Source organism: Stenella coeruleoalba (assembly GCF_951394435.1).
Source record: "Stenella coeruleoalba genome assembly, chromosome: 11".
In the NCBI taxonomy this organism is placed as follows: Eukaryota; Metazoa; Chordata; class Mammalia; order Artiodactyla; family Delphinidae; genus Stenella; species Stenella coeruleoalba.
Window position 1 is genome coordinate 58,790,654 of NC_137157.1, and position 18,968 is coordinate 58,809,621.

At 46.0% G+C, this 18,968-nt stretch overlaps 1 protein-coding gene across 2 annotated transcripts; it reads right to left on the minus strand.

Annotated features, from left to right (window-relative positions):
- Positions 1-240: 240 nt before the first annotated feature.
- Positions 241-17,867, minus strand: RAB5B (RAB5B, member RAS oncogene family). Of its 2 annotated transcripts, none has more exons than XM_079936736.1 (6): positions 17,754-17,867; positions 6,067-6,329; positions 4,181-4,332; positions 3,778-3,900; positions 3,120-3,213; positions 241-2,800 (listed from the first exon to the last, which is right to left on the minus strand). In XM_079936736.1, exons 2-6 carry the CDS (start codon positions 6,227-6,229, stop codon positions 2,685-2,687), a joined length of 648 nt encoding a protein of 215 aa, XP_079792862.1. In that variant the 5' UTR covers positions 6,230-6,329; positions 17,754-17,867; the 3' UTR covers positions 241-2,684. The 2 variants fall into 2 exon arrangements, with proteins under 2 accessions (XP_079792862.1, XP_079792861.1); XM_079936735.1 differs by having other exon boundaries at positions 17,559-17,803.
- Positions 17,868-18,968: the final 1,101 nt, after the last annotated feature.

Consider the following 18,968-nt stretch of genomic DNA (forward strand, 5'->3'; position numbering starts at 1 on the left):
TCTAGTGGCCTGGGAACAGGAGTGATTAAACAGCAATAAAGGGCCTATTTTCCAAATTGGGTTATCTCACTATTCAAGAAAATATTAATGAGAATAAGGAGGTACCAGGATGCAAGGGAGGGTGTGTTTCTGATTCAATAAAACATTACTGGGTTGCCTTCCAAATTTCTAGTAACAGACAGAGAAGTAGCAAAAAAAAAAAAAAAAAAGCAACACTCCAATACACTTTTTTTTTCTCCTTTTTTACTTACATTAAATACATTGGTAAATCAGCAGTCGCATTCTGTTACCACGATTGTTATGTTGGGAGAGGAAGAAAGGGGAAAAAAGGCAAATGCTTTCTTAGAAGCAAAAAAAAAAAAATCGGAAGAAAAAAATGAAGAGCTGGGAAATAAAAACTAAGATTCCCTAAGCCCAACAGAGCTCAAAGGAAAGCAGAAGAGCTAATAGGAAGTAGAAGGAAGGCAGCAGATAGGCCCAGAAGCTAAGGCCAATCCTGTTCCTAAGGGGAGGGGAGACGAAGCCTGGAGAAATGGTTTCCCAGCCCCAAGGCAACGAAACATCTTCACTACTGCTCCATGGGGAAAACTACACAGAGAAAGAACTTCATTTCTAAGAAACTTAAGAGAGCCATCGTAGTTCTTCCACTTGTAAGGATGCACTGGCTGCTCTAGGGGGCTAGTGGGTGCTGGGGAAAGGAGGGGAAAATGTGTATGTGTTTCAGGGCCATGGGAACTAAGGCTGCCCCTGGTAAAGGAAGGGAATTTAGGTGTAAGTGGAAGAACCTAAGCTGGGTCCTTCAGAATCTCAGCTTCATGGATTTCTCAGCTTCTCTGGGACAGAAGGCAGTCTGCAAGCCAAAAGGGCAGAAAGGTTCCAATCCTAGGTCACTATGGCCTCTCCTCTCTTATTCCCCCCAATCTCCTCAAAACCCTGGGCTAGAACAAGAAGGATTTAGAGTTCTCTCTTGCCTTGATGGCTTCCCAAACACATCTTAAAATACCTGATGAGGGATGTGAAGAGAGACTAGAGATTTAGAAAGGACCAACAAACTCTGGTGATGTGAGACAGCTGTGAGGGACCTTCAGTGCCAGTCGTTCCCTGTCCACAGGAACAGGTATTATATTAGGGGGCCACAAGTAGGCCTCTGTGGTACTACCCCCCCTAGTGGTACGTGGATTAAACCACTGGTTGCATGGGGGATGGGTTTGGGGGGTAAGCATGGAGGGACCAAACTGAAGATACTAACAAAGGAGAAAAGAAATAGGGCCTGATGGGAGGTGGGGAACAGAACAGACTGTACAGTGGGAATAAAGATCATACCTATTTACAGGGAAGTAGAAAAGACATGGTAATGGGTGGATCAAATTGAATGGGAACCCTGGGAAAGGACAGAAAACTCCTCCCTCTTGCTGACTCCTCTTCACTCCCCTACAACGGCCTATGCTATCCTGAGACTGCTCTTCAGTTGCTCAGTTAATTCCTCAGGAAAGGTAAACCTATACCCAAGAGTTAGGCTGGCAAGAATACAGGTGAAGTAAGAATCAGAGTTGGAGGAAGCTAGCAGTGGAGACTGGGCTTGAGTAGCTGCCACCGGTACTGTTCTCTACAGCCCCTCCCCTAACCTCATATACACCTCGGATTCCACTTAATTAAAAAGTTAAGAGGGCAGGTAAATCAATCAAAACCCCCATAAAACAAGTATCACAACTGAACTACCATCAATTAAAGTGCAAACTGCAGGGGGATATCGTGGCTGGGGCTGAGGCCATCTGAAGGCCAGAGAGAAAAAAATGCATATGTGTAAGTCAGAGGATGGGTGTCAGAAACTGGTCCCTCCTCCATTTGATCACAGCAGAGCCAAAGATGCAGGCAACCAGTGAAGATTCTTTGGAGGACTCTGGGGTCCAGAATCTCCCCCACTATGGGGAAGAAGCTACCTAAGAGGCTGGGTGAGGGGAAAGTAAGCCTTAGAAGAGTTCCTGAGCCACAGATGACACTGCATCTCCACCTCTTCCACCTCTGCCCAGTTAGCTAACAAGACTCCAACCTGGTGCCTGAGAGCTTGCCTTCACATTCTCACCTCTACCTAGAAACACCCTCCACAAGGCCAACTCAGTGTTTTCAAATATGAGAAACTCCAACCAAATAAAAACAAAAAGGAAATGTTTCCTTACTCCCCCTTGCTCTGAGCCTTACTTTCCCCCAGGGTCCTTAATGTGACTGAACTGGAAACCTCCTTCCTCACTTCCTGGGTTCACTACCTTCTCCATCCTGGGGAGAGGAAGAAAAGGGAATCAAGAAGAGAGACTGACCAAAAGCAGAAGGGGAAGGGGCAGGAGACAAAAAAAGAGTTTTCTGAAAAAATGGGGAGGAGGAGGAAAGAGAATTAGGTCACTGTCTTGCACCTATAATACAAAGTGAAGAAAGTTTGTTTTGGAAGGTAAGTCCTGGGGGATCTGACCCCCAAGCCCCAGAGCAGGGGTAGGAGGCCAGTGGCAACAGCTGCCTGGTGTTGTTGCTGAAGCGTTAAAAAGTGCCATGACGGAGCTGTCAAGAGGCAGCCCTTGGGAGCCAGGGCCCAGTGTGCTGTTACCGTAGGGGCTGTGTGCTGAGCGGTGGGGATGGAGGTTATTTCTGAGCTCTCGTGCTAGCTCCATACTTGTTTGCCGCTAGCCACCCCATCAGTTGCTACAACACTGGCTCTTGTTCTGCTGGGACTGCTCATGGAGATCCACACCCCGGCTTCGGCCTGCTGCACCCCCCAGATTCTGGGGTTCACTCTTTGGCAACTTCTTAGCTAGAGATAAAAACAGAAGGGAACAAAGTATGGTAGATTTTACTCATCCCCCCAGAAAAAGACTATTGGGGGAAAGTGGAAATGCGAGAAACTAAAAGAATGCTCCGAAGAGGGGAGGGTTCATTGTATACTACATTGAAGATGAGGGGGCTCAAACTGCAGCCAAAGGATGGAGGTCACAATGGAAAGTTAAGGTATTTCCACACCTGAAGTTTTCATAAGAGGAGACGCTCCCATTTATCCTTATGACTTGGGTTAGTCATCTTGCCTAGAGGCAAGGGAAAACACACAGGAAGACCTTAGGCTGCTCTGACCTTACCTATTGCCAGGAAGAGATCGTTCACGTTCATAGCTGTCTTGGCTGAAGTCTCCATAAACAATAAGCTGTTGTCATCTGCATACGCCTGGGCCTCCTGCAAGGGGTGGGGTGTACTGGTACTCAGACTGTAGGGCAGGAACAAGTACTGCCTTTCCACTCCCACGTAGCACCAGAGCTAGACAATATCCTAGGTTCCCTCCCCTTAACTGCCCCTCTGAGCCAGCTGGCCCTGGACCCATATTTTGGAGATGACTCCCTCAAGGGATAACCCATGGTCTAAAGCACTTAATCCAACAAATAGATGTCAGGAATCTTAATTACTGGGGAGGAGGTAAGTTGGTTGGGGGCTTTTGGGTTCTGACACTTGAGTATCCCTTACCTCAAATTCAACTGCTCCCTCCTTCCTCTTTTCATACTGGTACCCCCACAGCTGGTACTGGTACTTCCCTACCCCTCTGCTCTGGAATTTTCTTCTGACTCCTCTAAAATCTCCTGGCTGGCATTAGGGTCACAGTGTTGCTGTATTTAACTTGGTGCAGAACTGGGGAATGAGATGATGAATGTCCTGAGATGAGATTTTCAGAAAGGGCAGGTTTGGTAAAAAGAGGTCCCAAGCACAGAGGGAGTGTGTCAGAGAGGGACTCTGTGGCCACCTTACTTCGTACTCCACCATGCGCTTGTTGGCCAGGTCAGCTTTGTTCCCCGCCAGGGCAATAACGATGCTAGGACTGGCCTGTCGCTGTAGTTCCTTTACCCATGTCTTTGCTCGGGCGAAGGTTTCCTAGGAAAACACAAGGATGAGAATGAGTAGGCTGGCTCATTCAGCCTACTGACTGCCAATCCAGGCCCATCAACTTCAAAGCCCAGTCTCAAAACTCACCTCTTCTAAGCAGCCTTCACTCATTGAAACCACCTGTCTCTGGTAATTCATTACCTGTCTTCTCAGCACTTGGAAGCATAATCTGTATTCTTATTTTGCTATTTCAAGAACAAGTTTTCTCTCCCCCACCTATTTTAATTCCTATAAATAAAAGCAAGGACAATCTTCTCGGCCCACTTACCTGATTAGTAATGTCATAAACGACAATTGCAGCTTGGGCACCTCTGTAGTACATGGGGGCCAAGCTATGGTATCGCTCCTGCCCAGCTGTGTCCCAGATCTCAAACTTGACTGTTGTGTCATCTAAACAAACCGACTGGGTGAGGAAGGCCGCTACGAATAAGAGAACAGAGAAGTTGTTGTAAGTGGGAGGATGCATGGGAACATCCCACCCTCCTTCAAAATATCTCTACTTTGGGTCTAAGACAAGTCACCACCCAGGCCATTCAGCTACAGGAAAGGTTTAGCATTCTCCTCCTTACACACAAGAAAGGTTTAGCATTTTCCTTCAGATCTTGGAACCAGAATTAAGCCTGCTCTTGGCTAAGTCCTCCCTGCCAGAAGTTTCTCTAGCTACGGAATGGGGGAACATCATAAACTCTGAGGGACAGAAAGAACTGGCACTTATACCAGAGTCATCCCTCTTCTAACCAAAATAGAGGAGTAAGAGATAATGACGGAGATAATAAGCTTCAGATAAAAGTCACATCAAGAACTGATTAGAGGGCTTCCCTGGTGGCGCAGTGGTTGAGGGTCCGCCTGCCGATGCAGGGGACACGGGTTCGTGCCCCAGTCTGGGAAGATCCCATATGCCGCGGAGCGGCTGGGCCCGTGAGCCATGGCCGCTGAGCCTGCGCGTCCAGAGCCTGTGCTCTGCAACGGAAGAGGCCACAACAGTGAGAGGCCCGCGTACCGAAGAAAAAAAAAAAAGAACTGATTAGACAGGGACTTCCCTGGTGGCACAGTGGTTAAGAATCCGCCTGCCAATGCAGGGGACACGGGTTCAAGCCCTGGTCCGGGAAGATCTCACATGCCGCGGAGCAACTAAGCCCATGTGCCACAACTACTGAGCCCACACTTTAGAGCCTGTGAGCCACAACTGAGCCTGCCTGCCACAACTACTGAAGCTCACGCGCCTAGAGCCCGTGCTCTGCAACAAGCAAAGCCACTGCAATGAGAAGCCCGCGCACCACAACAAAGAGTAGCCCCCACTCGCCGCAACTAGAGAAAGCCTGCACGCAGGAACGAAGACCCAACACAGCCAAAAATAAATAAATAAAATAATTAAAAAAAAAACTGATTAGACGATTTTAAAGCCTGTTGTGAGGTCCCACCATTATCAGTATTATTTGGCTGTTACTTTTTCATATTACCTCTGCTGGTCAAAGAACACATTTCCAAGGTGACTTGGAAATAAGTCACCCCCCTAATAAAAGTGGGGAAGGAGTTAACATGGGAGTTCTCATAAAAGACCCTTTATTGAATTACCACCCTATTTTGGGGTAGTGGCAAAGAGAAGGTAGCAAAGGTGGGAAAAGCAGATTCCTTTACGTTTTGTATTTAGTTCTAACCTCTATTTTACCAGATATGTGCATCAGGATCAGCTAAGGAGCTTTTCCAAACATACATGTCTACACTGCCACCAACCTCACTCTACCTCCAATACTAATCAGTAGATCTAGGGTAGGGCCCAAGCATGCATAGGATGAAAATGCTCCCTAGGTGATTCTGATGTACATCTCTGATTATGAGCCACTGCCCCAAACCAACCCTGCTCAAGATGACACTCAACTGAACTTCACTGGCATTAAGATGAGAGTGGGAGGAGGAAACCAGATAAAAAAATTAGTGGTTTTCTTGGTGCTCAAAGGCCAACCTTTCTAACTTTCTTCTAGGAAGTAAGAGGATGAACATGGACTTGCTTTTGGGCATTATGGTAATTTTTTTTGTTTCTTAAAGGATTTCCATTCCAGGGAGCTAAGAGGGCCAGCTCCACAAACAGATCCCTAGATCTCCCTTCAAAAGCCCTTCTAAGCATTGAAACTCTTCTCTCCCTGAAGTACTCACCTCCAATGGTGCTCTCCTGGTACTCGTGGAACTGCCCTTTGACAAAACGTAATACCAGGCTAGACTTCCCCACTGCAGATTCACCCAGCAGGACCAATTTGAATTGGCATATTTTGCTGGCCTGGGGCTGCCCATTGGGCCTGGCTGTGCTTCTGCTAGTCATGGCTAGATTATCAGAATGGGAAAGGGTAGAGGGAGGGGGATGCCACAGAGCGGCAGAGGGGGGAGGGGGGAGGGGAGGGGACTTCCAGGCTTCAACAGTCCTGCAAGAAAAAAAGGAGGTAAAATTAAACACAGGGCCATTACAGCTGCAATCACTTTTTAGAAAAAGGACAGAATCTCTTCATTTCTTTGCTCCTATGAGGACTTAACTCTTACAATCACCCACCATTAAAAGGTTACACCACTGAGAGGGTCCCAGGCACCTGACACTCACTGGTAAGACTGGGGAATAGTAAAATAAGAATTGCATCTAAAGTAGAGTGTGCTGAAATGGAGAGACTGAAAACCATGTGAGAGTAGTTTTTAATCTCCCAATCATTCCCCACCAGGTCTTCAAAGAACAGCATATTGATCAACTTTTAGTTGGCTTGAAGAGCACCAGATCCACCCAAAAGTATCCTAGATCCCTCCTATCTCCTTGGTGTCCTGGTGCTGTCCTTTTTTTATCCCCTCTTTTTTCTAGCTTTCAAAATGAGAAATTCACTCTAGGGGTATGGGATAAGAGTCACCCATCCTAAGAGTAGAGGGATAGCTTCTGGTTCTATATCCTTCTTACACGACCATTTCTGAAAATTGACATTTCTGAAAATATAACCAGGGTCCAATGATCAGAAAATCCATCCTTTCTCATCTCTGATCAAAGGTAATAGAGAGGGCTTCCCTGGTGGCGCAGTGGTTGAGAGTCTGCCTGCTGATGCAGGGGATGCGGGTTCGTGCCCCGGTCCAGGAAGATCCCACATGCCGCGGAGCGGCTAGGCCCGTAAGCCATGGCCGCTGAGCCTGTGCGTCCGGAGCCTGTGCTCCGCAACGGGAGTGGCCACAAGAGTGAGAGGCCCGCGTACCGCAAAAAAAAAAAAAAAAAGGTAATAGAGAAACAGACCACATTGAGTATTAATTCTTTCACTTTTCTTCTGCCACCTCTCCAAGTCTGAAAATCTATCAAGTCTGAGTCAGTAGGCCTGACTTACTCTCAACTTGCAGCTGTCTTCCTGGTGCCTAGGGATTAGATTACCCTCCACACTGAAAGGGCCTAACAGCTGTAGCCCTCCAAGTTAGAGGCAGAGAAAGAAGGTGTACCTTCTAAACACATGCGGGAATCTCCGGTAGATGGTATAGGGGATAAGTCTTCAAGCAATAAATACTTGATGAAAGAATAAAACTGAACCACCTTCTCTACCTTCCAAGCGGCTAGGAAAGCTGGTGGTGGAGGAGGAGACAGAGAGAGAGAGAAAGTTGGGACTTTGAGTGTCCAATCATCCAAACCTGAATGTATTTCATCATCCTGACTCTGGCGGGAAAGGAACTGTGAGATTCAAAGAAGTGTTAGCATGATCACAGCATGTAAACCTATCCCCAAAACCTAAGCGTTGCTTGGATTATACTTTGCTTGTTCAAATTAATCTTTCCCTTCTCCAAGGTTGATTCTAGTGACTCCATAAACATCATACTCTGTGACATATATGGGGAAACATTATTTTTTCACTATAGCAAATTGCTTTGGGATCAAATCAGGGCTAAAAATATCTGCAATCCTAGTGAAGACAGAAAAACCATACAGGAGGAGGTGTAGAGGAACAAAGGCTGTGGAGTCCAATTCACTGGATTTATTTTATAGTTCTGATTACTAGCTTTAAATCTTTGGACAATTTACTAAATCTACCTGTGCATTTGTTTCCTCATCTGTAAAATGGGATAATAGCCTATGAGTACCTAATTCATAAGGTTGTTGTGAGGATTAAATGAGATAATACAGACAAAGAACTCAAATATTTGACAAAAAGTGCTATATCAATGAATATAAAGGTACTAATCATTACTAATATGATATCAAGAAAATTTCTCTGATGAGCCTTACCGTCCACCTTTTTTTAAAAAATTTATTTATTTAATTTATGTATTATTCTTGGCTGTGTTGGACCCTCGGTGCTGTGTGCGGGCCTTCTCTAGTTGCAGCAAGCGGGGCTTCTCTTGTTGTGGAGCACGGGGTCCAGGTGTGCAGGCTTCAGTAGTTGTGGCACGCATGCTCAGCAGTTGTGGTGCACAGGCTTAGCTGTTGCGAGGCATGTGGGATCTTCCCGGACCAGGGCTCGAACCCGTGTCCCCTGCATTGGCAGGCGGATTCCCAACCACTGTGCCACCAGGGAAGCCCTCACCTTTATAAAATGGAAAAAATACCTACCTCATAGAGTAGCCCTGAGGATTAAGTGACACATTTGTGTAACATAGTATTAACGAATAGTAAGACAGGTATTGTTGGGCTTCCCTGGTGGCGCAGTGGTTGAGAATCTGCCTGCCAATGCAGTGGACACAGGTTCGAGCCCTGGTCTGGGAAGATCCCACATGCCACGGAGCAGCTAGGCCCGTGAGCCACAACTACTGAGCCTGTGCGTCTGGAGCCTGTGCTCCCAACAAGAGAGGCCGCAATAGTGAGAGGCCCACGCACCGCGATGAAGAGTGGCCCCCGCTTGCCGCAACTAGAGAAAGCCCTTGCACAGAAACGAAGACCCAACACAGCCAAAAATAAATAAATAAATTTTAAAAAAGAAAATAAAAAATGAAAAAAAGAAACTGCCAAAGTGTTTAAAAAACAAAAAGACAGCTATTGTTATTTAATGACCCTGATTCACAGAAAAGATCAATTTAATATATTAAAGGATATCTCAATATTAGTTGTTATCAATATATGCCTAAAGAGCAGCCATGATATGAAAGAGGTAGAGAAAAAAACAGGAAAAAAAAAGTGTAAAGAGGAAGTTAACGGAGAAATGAGATTGAAATGAGAACACAGACAAATCCCAAAGTAGACCAGATTAACACAGAGGACTGTAAGAAATTACTCTGACCCTACTGGGTATTTTGTAGTCCCCTAGGCCAAGGAGTCCCAAGAATCCAGATATACATGTGCCACTTTGTGATGAAGTTTTCACTGGTCTGTGATGAAATGATTAAATAAAAATGATATATTGGGGACCTCCCTGGTGGTCCAGTGGCTAAGACTCCGAGCTCCCAATGCAGGGGGCCCGGGTTTGATCCCCGACCAGGGAACTAGATCCCGTGTGCCACAACTAAGACCTGATGCAGCCAAATAAATAAATAAATAAATAAATAAATAAATAAATAAATAAATAAATAAATAAGTTGGGCTTCCCTGGTGGCGCAGTGGTTGAGAGTCCACCTGCCGATGCAGGGGACATGGGTTCGTGCCCCGGTCCGGGAGGATCCCACATGCCGCAGAGCGGCTGGTCCCGTGGGCCATGGCTGCTGAGCCCGTGCATCTGGAGCCTGTGCTCCGCAACGGGAGAGGCCACAACAGTGAGAAGCCCGCGTACCGCAAAAAAAAAAAAAAAAAAAAAAAGATATAGCAAGTTCTTCATAAAGCTAAATTTATTCATTTTAGGAGTTTCCTTTATAACAAGATTTCTAACTTACATTTTTTGTATCAGTTTTCCCTCAAAGGTAAATATGTATTTTTTGCATGGATAAACCTCTAAGACCTATTGTTAAAAGTTAAAAAAAAAAGTTGGAGAACAAAACATGTGGTTGATCCTGTTTCTATAAAACAAAGCAACATTCTGCAGAGAAAAAGGTACGGAAAGATACACACTGATCTGTTAACACCGGTTATCTCCCTCTAAGGGGAGTGGGATTGAGGAAAACGGTATGTGAAGGACTCAGGTGTTTTCATTCCACATAATTCTTTCTTTTTTTAACAGGAAATATATATTTTTAAAGTTTCCTACATAACTTTTAAAAAAATTGCTTTTTTAAAAAAAAATTACAAATAATGGTGTTGATAGGCAGTAGTAAGCTTTCTAAATATACTTATGTGGAAAAATAGAAACCCCCAAATTTAAATTAATTGGTCCATTAAATCCAAAATTCTGGGAACCAGTACTGCAAAAATCAGTATTAATTAGCTTCTTAACCACTAGTCACAGTTCTTTAGCTCTTTTCATCCTCAAACCTTTAGAGCAGTGTTTCTCAAACTGTGGGCTGTAAGCCAATAGTGACCTTGAAATCACTTGCTGGATCATGATCAGTATATTGAAAAAAAGAAAAAGTAAATAGAAAAAAATCAAGTGGATTGCAAATAATAAGCATGAGAATAATTTTGTGAAAATGTTTCACTTGTGGGTATATGTACATACACTGAATTATGATGTAAAAAAAAATTTTTTTTTTTAATGAGCCACAATCAAAAAAAGTTTAAAAAACACTGCTTTGGAGAGGCCTGAAACTGAAAGATGGGTTAGTAGGAAGTCTAGTCTCTGGCCAGCCTAAAAAAGCACTTCCAGGTGAAATTAAGATGAGGGTTTAATATAGCTCTCCAGGGGTCAGAGGTTCTCCAACCTGCTACTAAAGTTATAGAGCAATTATGAAAATGGAAAGTTAAAGTCGACAGAGGCAGTCCTGCACAGTGGTAAGGGCTCTGGAATCAGGCAAGCCTGAGTTTTATTCTCTGCTTTGCCAATTAACCCACTGTGATTTAGGCCACTCACTCCCTTTGCCTTTCTAAGCTTCAGTTTCCTTACCTATGAGGATCCGGGGATGGGGTAGGGAGTATAATAGGTGAAAGTAGTAAAAGGCAGAATTTGAATTCAATTCCAAAGTTCTGGGTACATTTAAGAAATGTGTTTCTCTTAGGGTTTCTCAGCATCTGCAAGAATTATTTTTAAAAACACATTTATGGGGCTTCCCTGATGGCGCAGTGGTTGAGAGTCCGCCTGCTGATGCAGGGGACACGGGTTCGTGCCCCAGTCCGGGAAGATCCCACATGCCGCGGAGCGGCTGGGCCCATGAGCCATGGCCGCTGAGCCTGCGCGTCCGGAGCCTGTGCTCCGCAACGGGAGAGGCCGCAACAGTGAGAGGCCCGCGTACTGCAAAAAACAAACAAACAAAAAAGACAAAAAAACACATTTACGTAGTACTTCATATACATTGTTTCATAGGAAAAGAGGATAGGCCATCATAACTCTACACTTTACAACAGAAAACAGATTACACAATAAGAAAAAAACCTCTACAGATCATAAGCTGATCAAGTTTCCTTTAGGTTGACACACATACACTATACTCTTAAAAAACAACAGAAAAAAAGTTACTAGATTCTTCAACTTACTCCCTCACATTTCAAAGCATGTGATCCAAAGAGCAGAACACTAAGTTAGAGTGGACTGAATTCTCATCGGCAGACACGTCTCTCTAGGCCTGGGAAAACAGTAGGGAGTTGGAGAAGTGTGAAGATAGGAAACAGTTGGGAATTCCCTGACGGTCCAGTGGTTAGGACTCTGTGCTTCCACTGCCGCAGCCCGGGTTCAACCTGCAAGCTGTGCAGCACGGCCAGAAAAAAAAAAAAAAAAAAAGAGGAAACAGTCACAGACACACGGATTGGTCACTAACCCCCACAGATAAGTCAACCCAGAGCCAATCGGCAAACTCTATTGAACTGTCAGAGATTAGTAACTATGGGGTTAGAAAAAACTATCTCCCATTCCAATGTTTCAGCTCAAGAATATGTCCTACCCTCTCTGTTCACAGTAATTGATGGGCTGCCCATCTCTGTGCCTTGATCTTTAATCCCAACATGTTAATAAGGGTATCATGTTTCTTACGCAATAGCTAGACTCTCAAAAGATCAGGGGTACAGAAATGGAATAATACATATAAGATTCAATTGATTTCTCCCCTATTCTAGCAGTGATTTTTTTGCTAACAGTTGACAGTGGGCAAATGATCCATCCAAAGGCAAAAAATAAATCACAGCCAACCAGTCAAGTGGTGCGATGATTATTACCTTCAAACCTGAGGCAAAAAAAGAGAGGTTTTTCTTCCCTTCAACACTTTCAGTTCAGATGAGAAGAAATGACAACTTCCCTCAGAAGTGCAGCCCCACAAGAATGGCTTATCAAATGACCATTAACTGGGCTTCCCTGGTGGTGCAGTGGTTAAGAATCCGCCTGCCAATGCAGGGGACACGGGTTCAAGTCCTGGCCGGGGAAGATCCCACATGCCGAGGAGCAACTAAGCCCGTGAGCCACAACTACTGAGCCTGCGCTCTGAGCCCACGTGCTGCAACTACCAAAGCCCATGAGCCTAGAGCCCGTGCTCCGCAACAAGAGAAGCCACTGCAATGAGAAGCCCACGAGCCACAACGAAGAGGAGCCCCCGCTCACCGCAACTACAGAAAGCCGGCGTGCAGCAACGAAGACTCAACGCAGCCAAAAATAAATAAATAAATTTATATTAAAAAAATGACCATTAAGGAGGATTAAGGCATGACGTCATCAGTCTATTGGGGAAGGGAGAGGTGGAGGATGAGGGGCAAGTTCTTTAGTGTGAGCAGCTCTCCCAGCAGCACAGGGAAATATGAATAGGAAAGGTTTCTTAGGGAGTTCCCTGGCAGCCCAGTGGTTAAGACTCTGAGCTTCCACTGCAGGGGGCACGGGTTCAATCACTGGTTGGGGAACTAAGATCCCGCAAGCTGTGACCAAGAAAAAGGAAAGGTTTCTTAGCCTGCCAAAACCTGAGGAATGGAGTCTGCCTAGGGCAAGACTCCATTCCTCAGATTCCTTCCCACTTGGTAGCTTTGGGTTCCTATGCCAACTACATATGAAGCCTCCAGAAGTCTGTCATCTACCAATAGAGACTGAGTTCAAGGCACAGAGCCACTGGAGTCTAGCCCCCTCCCAAATGTTAGCCCTGAAGTTCAGTTTGCCAGATAAGAGGCAGTTTAGAGGTCATCTAGTCCAGTCTATATTTTACAGAGAGGAAACTGAGGCAAATAAAATGAACCAGCTTGCCAGGTGTTATCACACAGCCAGTTTTCACACAACTGCTTAGTAGCAAGTCTCCTTCTAAAACATACTCTCAGCCAGGTACTCCTGCTCCTGTTATACCACTATACCTCTTCAGGAAGCAGGAGATGCTGAACTCTGAACTGAAATCCAAAGAAGGCACCAGGACAGGAACACGAGCTTAGATTGGATAGTTTCTGCTTCTATTCATTTTAGATAAGTACTTCCTTTGGGACTGAAAACAAGTTAGGAAGGCCCAGGCCTTTGCTGGGAACTGGAATCTACTCCCATATCCTTCTGACAGAAGGACTCACTCATTACTGTGCTTCTCTAAAAGGTCTTGACCAACTCCTGCCAGGACAGTTGAAACAGAAGCAATTCAATGGAAGGTGCTAGGAAAGCAATGGTAATTTCTGCAGAATTCAATGGGCTGTGGGATTAATGTGAGATTTACTGAGCTGGGAAGATAGAGCAGAAGCCAGTAAACACCTTCAACTCTCCAACTTTGTTTAGACCCCAAATTACCAAAACCTTAAACTGAATTCCACTACTTGGCTCATTGTGTTGATCCAATGTTAACCAATGAGTCACAGGCTTAAATGAGAGTCCTTCCACTTCACCCTCTCCCTTATATTTCCCCAACAGGCAAAAAAAGCATACTTATCTCTTATCAGCATGGTACTGCAAACTCCCTATTATTGACCTATGAAAGACTGGAATGCCTTTCCCCACTTTGTCTGCCTAGCAAACACCTAATGTGTCTTTTAAAGCCAAGCTCAAATGTCACCTTCTCTGTGAAACTGCATAATTACTCTCTCACCCCAGCAGAATTCATCACTGCTTCCTCTAGGATCCCACAGTATTAAAACTGTATTCTTGGGAATTCCCTGGCTGTCCAGTGGTTAGGACTCAGTGCTTTCACTGCCAGGGCCCGGGTTCAATCCCTGGTTGGGGAACTAAGATCCCACAAGCCGTGTGGCATGGGCAAAAAACAAAAACAATCAAACAAAAACCCTGTATTCTTATCACAGCATTTATTACATTATTTGACTTAATTGTTTGTGTCTGTCTGCTCTGCTAAACTATGAACTTCTCAAAAAGTGTGACTATTTTTTATGTCATCTTGAATCTCCAGAGCAGAGCACAATGCCTGGTCCCTAGTAGCTGTTCATTAATTAAGGCCAAAGTAATCCTGCTTCCTTCCTCCATCTACTCCTCCCCTTCTGTGCCATCTAAATAGATTCTTACTCAGTTCCATTTGGGAATGTTTTTAACAGGCCAGTTCTCCCTCTTGCCTCTTTGTGATCTCCCCTGGATGGAGGGGCCTCTTGGGACCCAGCCCACAAGGTACTGTTGCAACTCACATGGGCTAACTGCTTTTCCTGTCACCGGTTACTATACCTCAGATGGCCTAATCACACCAAATATGCAGCCCTCCCACCGTAACACTGAGGCAACTGTGGCTAAAAACAAAGTTCTCTGAATCTTCAGTTGATGTTAAATGTTCAAAAAACTTCGGATCATTATCTCTATTAATTCCTGAACTTCAGAAACACAAGTTTAAAAAAAAAAAATCATACTACCACTCTGACAAGGTACCCACTGCCCCTCAACAGAAACTACAACCTGGCCCAGAAATCTGCACACACTTTGCTCACCTGGGTGGCTCCTTATTCAGCTCAGTTACCATTGAGTCAGTGACTAAATCTTTCCTAAAACATTCTTGGGAAGTGGGAGTGTATTGTGTAGGGTTTCAAGGTATCCCTCCTCCAAGACGGCTGTTGTGTTTCCTTATTTTAAATTCAATGTCTCACACTTTGGTTACTTTCCAACCTGAAATGCCTTAGGATTAGGGAGCAGGCTATACACTTGCTTCTCCTACCCCATGTCTCCTCATAAGTCAAATTCGTATCAATGCGCACAAACAAGTAAACTATAAAAGAGCAATCCTTGCTCCTGGGCAAAGTAAGAGTTAGAAGGGATGAGGTATGACTTCAAGGGCAATGGGAAAGTCCTCTTCTCCAAATATATTTTTGTAACTCCAGATCTATGTTTGAAATTCTATATTGATGATTTCCACTCCTTAGCTCCCTCTTTAAGAAGCAAAAACTCTTGGAAGGATTAATACTTTAAGTGACTATTTGTTATTTACACCTTAATATGGAGCAATTCCAGATCAGTTTTTGAAAGAAGGCTTTGATTACGGGGAAGGTGGAAAAGACAAGGAGGGATGTATAGAAGAAAGGGACAGGATATCATCAGGATGTAGGAAATGGCAAAGCTTAGTGAGGATTTAAAAAACAAACACACACACACACATCTACACAACTTTCTCTAGGACTGGCTTTGCAGGAGAGAAAATAAAAGTTCCTGGGGGTACAATAATCAAGGTTTCTGAGGGCACTGTATAAAGGCTGGACACATCACAGGGCTTCTAAAGCCAGTAAGGACAAATTCAATTAATAAGGTGGTGAATAAAATGTCCCAGCTGTGCTGAGGTTTAGAGGAAAACCAGTTTCAAAGCCAGAGAAATCTGGAAGCTTCTCATATCATTATAGAAAGACAGACACAGGGGCCCCTTAGGAGAACCATCATCTTCTTCTGGGATAATGAAGGGACAGTCGTATAACCTGAACATGCAGAGACCATGAACCAGAAGATAGAAGTCCCAAATTCCTCACATTAGCAGAGATGCCAATAATTCTCCCAAACAAAATCATTCACTTTAATGTTTCCTTCCTGCCCATAAAAGAGAAAGACGTTTTGGCCATCTATTTGGGCATTTCCTGGGATACCCAGTGCACAAGTGGGGTGTGTGCGTGTGTGTGCGCATGTGTGCGTAAGGATGTGAGTGATAACCCAGACTATAGCTCTCTGCTTGTCTGAATTTGATAAAAGCAAGACAAAATGAACTGGGAAAGGAGCATAATAAATAACAGAGTATGGTCCCAGAAGGGAAAACTGGAAAGAATGAGAAACCAGAGTTTGGTGGGAACATGAAAACAGAATTGCCTTTGGTGGCACATCCCCCAAAGTGAAGTAAGATTAGTCTCATCTACTGTCTCTTATCTCTGACCCTTCTGGATGAAATGAGTGAGGTATATGTGGGAGGATCTACACTTTTTACACTTCTAGAAAACTTGAATATTTTAAAATACGTGCTTATTACTTTTCTAATTAAGAAGAAATGTATTTATAAAATACAGTGGTATAAAAGGGAAAAAGGAGGAAGTATAATAAGGGAAAATCCAATAAGCTCCAATCTATGGGGGGGAACTAAGGAGGTCAGTAGACCGTTAAAAATATCTGGGAGGAGGGGATCCCTATGTCTTAGAAATCCATCTTCCTTTTCTCTACTCACCTCCTTCCCCAAGTGCCTCTCTGTTTGACCCAACTTTTTAATAGCTCAGAAACCCGGGCTCCTGAAGAAGTAGACAAAGAACAGGGGTGATGCCAACCTTCCGGAATGGAATTTCTCACTCTTCCCCAAATCCCTTCCTCAGTGATATCACCTCATATTTCCAGGCTTGGTTCCACATAACCATTACCTGCCTGTGAAATACCCAAGCCTAAGTGCCACAAAAGTTTCACCAACTATGGTCAGGAGATCTCTGGATGGCTGGGGATCCCTAAGCCCAGTTCCGATGCAGAAAATGAGTCACTGATTGCCCACGTCTAGGTGAGAGATATGGTCTCCAGTATAGACCACATTATTAAGTAGGAAAGAAACGAACAAACATCCCCCAAATCTAACTTCTTAGCTTTTTCACAGGACATGAGAAACAGGAGGTTAGAAGAAATCCAGAGGCTGCAGCCTAAACCAGCTCGAGGCGAGGCCAAGGGAAAGTGCAGGGGCTGAGTCTGGAATAGCCAAGAGTCACAGAAAAAAAAGTTACTTTGGTCTTCATTGGCTACCCTGGGAGTACCAAAAAACTTCAAGTTGCCACATCTCCACACTAATGGGAACAAAAGCGTGATTACTCGCGAGCCCCAGAGCCTCCAGCCCACCCTTCAGCATTCCCAGAAGCTCCCATTACTGATGGGAGGCCCTGCTTCCACTGCCCCGGCTACCTGAGTCTTCTAGATTAGAAAAGCTTTCTTCGCTTGTCTCAGTTCTCCCGCACTGAACCCAAATCCCTCTCAGCTCAACTTTGGGGCACCCTAGTTATTTTTATAAGTCACTTTCCCTGAAAACAATGCCTCTTACCCAGCTAAAAGCCCTTCCCTGGCCCTTGCAATGAGACCTCTCGAGAGAGCCCCAGCCCCGGTTCCCCTCCGGGCCCGAGCGCCGAGTCTGACCCCTCCTTACCTCCGGGAGAATGGACTTACCTCACCCGCCGCCCAGTCCCTTTCCCCCAGTTCCTCCCTCTTCGGCGCCGCTCAATGAGGCCTGCCCCTGCCCGCACACGAGCCCCGGCCTCCCGCGCCGGCCCCCATCCCGGCCGCCAACACCACCCGGCCGCCTCCCCGACTCACCAACTTCGGGCTCCCAGCCCGCCCGGCCCCCTCCTCAGCGCCCCCATTAGGCCTGCCGGGGCCCGGCCCCCTTCTCCTTTCTCTGGTGGGCCACTCTAACCCCTCGCAGAGGCCCAGACCCGCCTCTGCCCTCAGGCCGCACTCCTCTCCGGGGCGCCTCCGCCCCTGCCCTTGCGGGCTCCATCAGCCCGGTACCTGGGGCTCCGTCTCCCCCGTCGGGCCCAAGCCTGTGTCGAACAGACAAACAGCTGCAGCTCAACCAAACCCTCCTGCCCCTCCTCCTCCTCCTCCTCGCCCTGTGGCGGGGGCCCCAGCCAATTGCACGATTACCCGCCTACCATCAAGGGTGGGCTCTGTGCGTGCTAATCCGCCAATCCTCTGGAGAAGGGCAGTGCTGTCACCGAGGCGTAAGAGCAGAGGACTGGACAGGCGGTGCCCCAGACCAATATAGAGAGGGAAACTTTGAAGATGGACGAGGTGAGGAGCCACTAAAGAGCGAGCTCCCCGAGATAGGGGGCGGTACCCTCTTGACAGGCGTATACTCTAACCAGTAGACTCGCGACACCCTCATGACCCCGCCTTTTAACTCATAAACATCTAATCAGGTGAGCGATGGGGGCGGGTCAAAGTGAAACTTTAACCAGTACTGAGAAAATTCGGGACTTGAATGGCAGGCAAGGCGGGGTTGAAAGAGGCCTTAGGAAGGCCGCTACTGACCTTCGCCCCTCCCCTGGGATTTGGCGGGGCCTGCCTCTGGCGCCCCGCCTTCTATCACAAATTCGCGGGCGTGAAGGGAAATACCTCTCCTAGGGACCCGGAGCCTAGGAATTTAAGCGGCCCTCACGTCGGTGCTTCCTCCTTTTAGTGGGGCCCCAGAGCACAGGAATTTTAGGGATGGCCCGCGGCAGTCTGAGATGTTTTTTGGTGAGCTGAGACAATGGCACCTCCAAGAAGTGGTAGCTTGGGGAGGCTTTAGCCCCTTTATAATAATTTTTCATACAGACGATTGATGTATTCTAAATCGCATGTAAATGTGAATAAGTATTTTTAGAAAACTTTTCTGTTTGTGATATGGAACAAAAAGAAAACAAGACGAGGGCTTCCCTGGTGGCGCAGTGGTTGAGAGTCCGCCTGCCGATGCAGGGGACGCGGGTTCGTGCCCCGGCCCGGGAGGGTCCCGCGTGCCGCGGAGCGGCTGTGCCCGTGGGCCATGTCCGCTGGGCCTGCGCGTCCGGAGCCAGTGCTCCGCGACGGGAGAGGCCACAGCAGTGAGAGGCCCGCGTGCCGCAAAAAAAAAAAACAAAATAAAAACGGTAAAAAGAAAACAAGACGAGCTTACTGGGAAATGCAGCGTCAATGCGAATTAACCTTGGAGCCCACTTCCAACCATACTGCTGTTCCTGAGCCCTA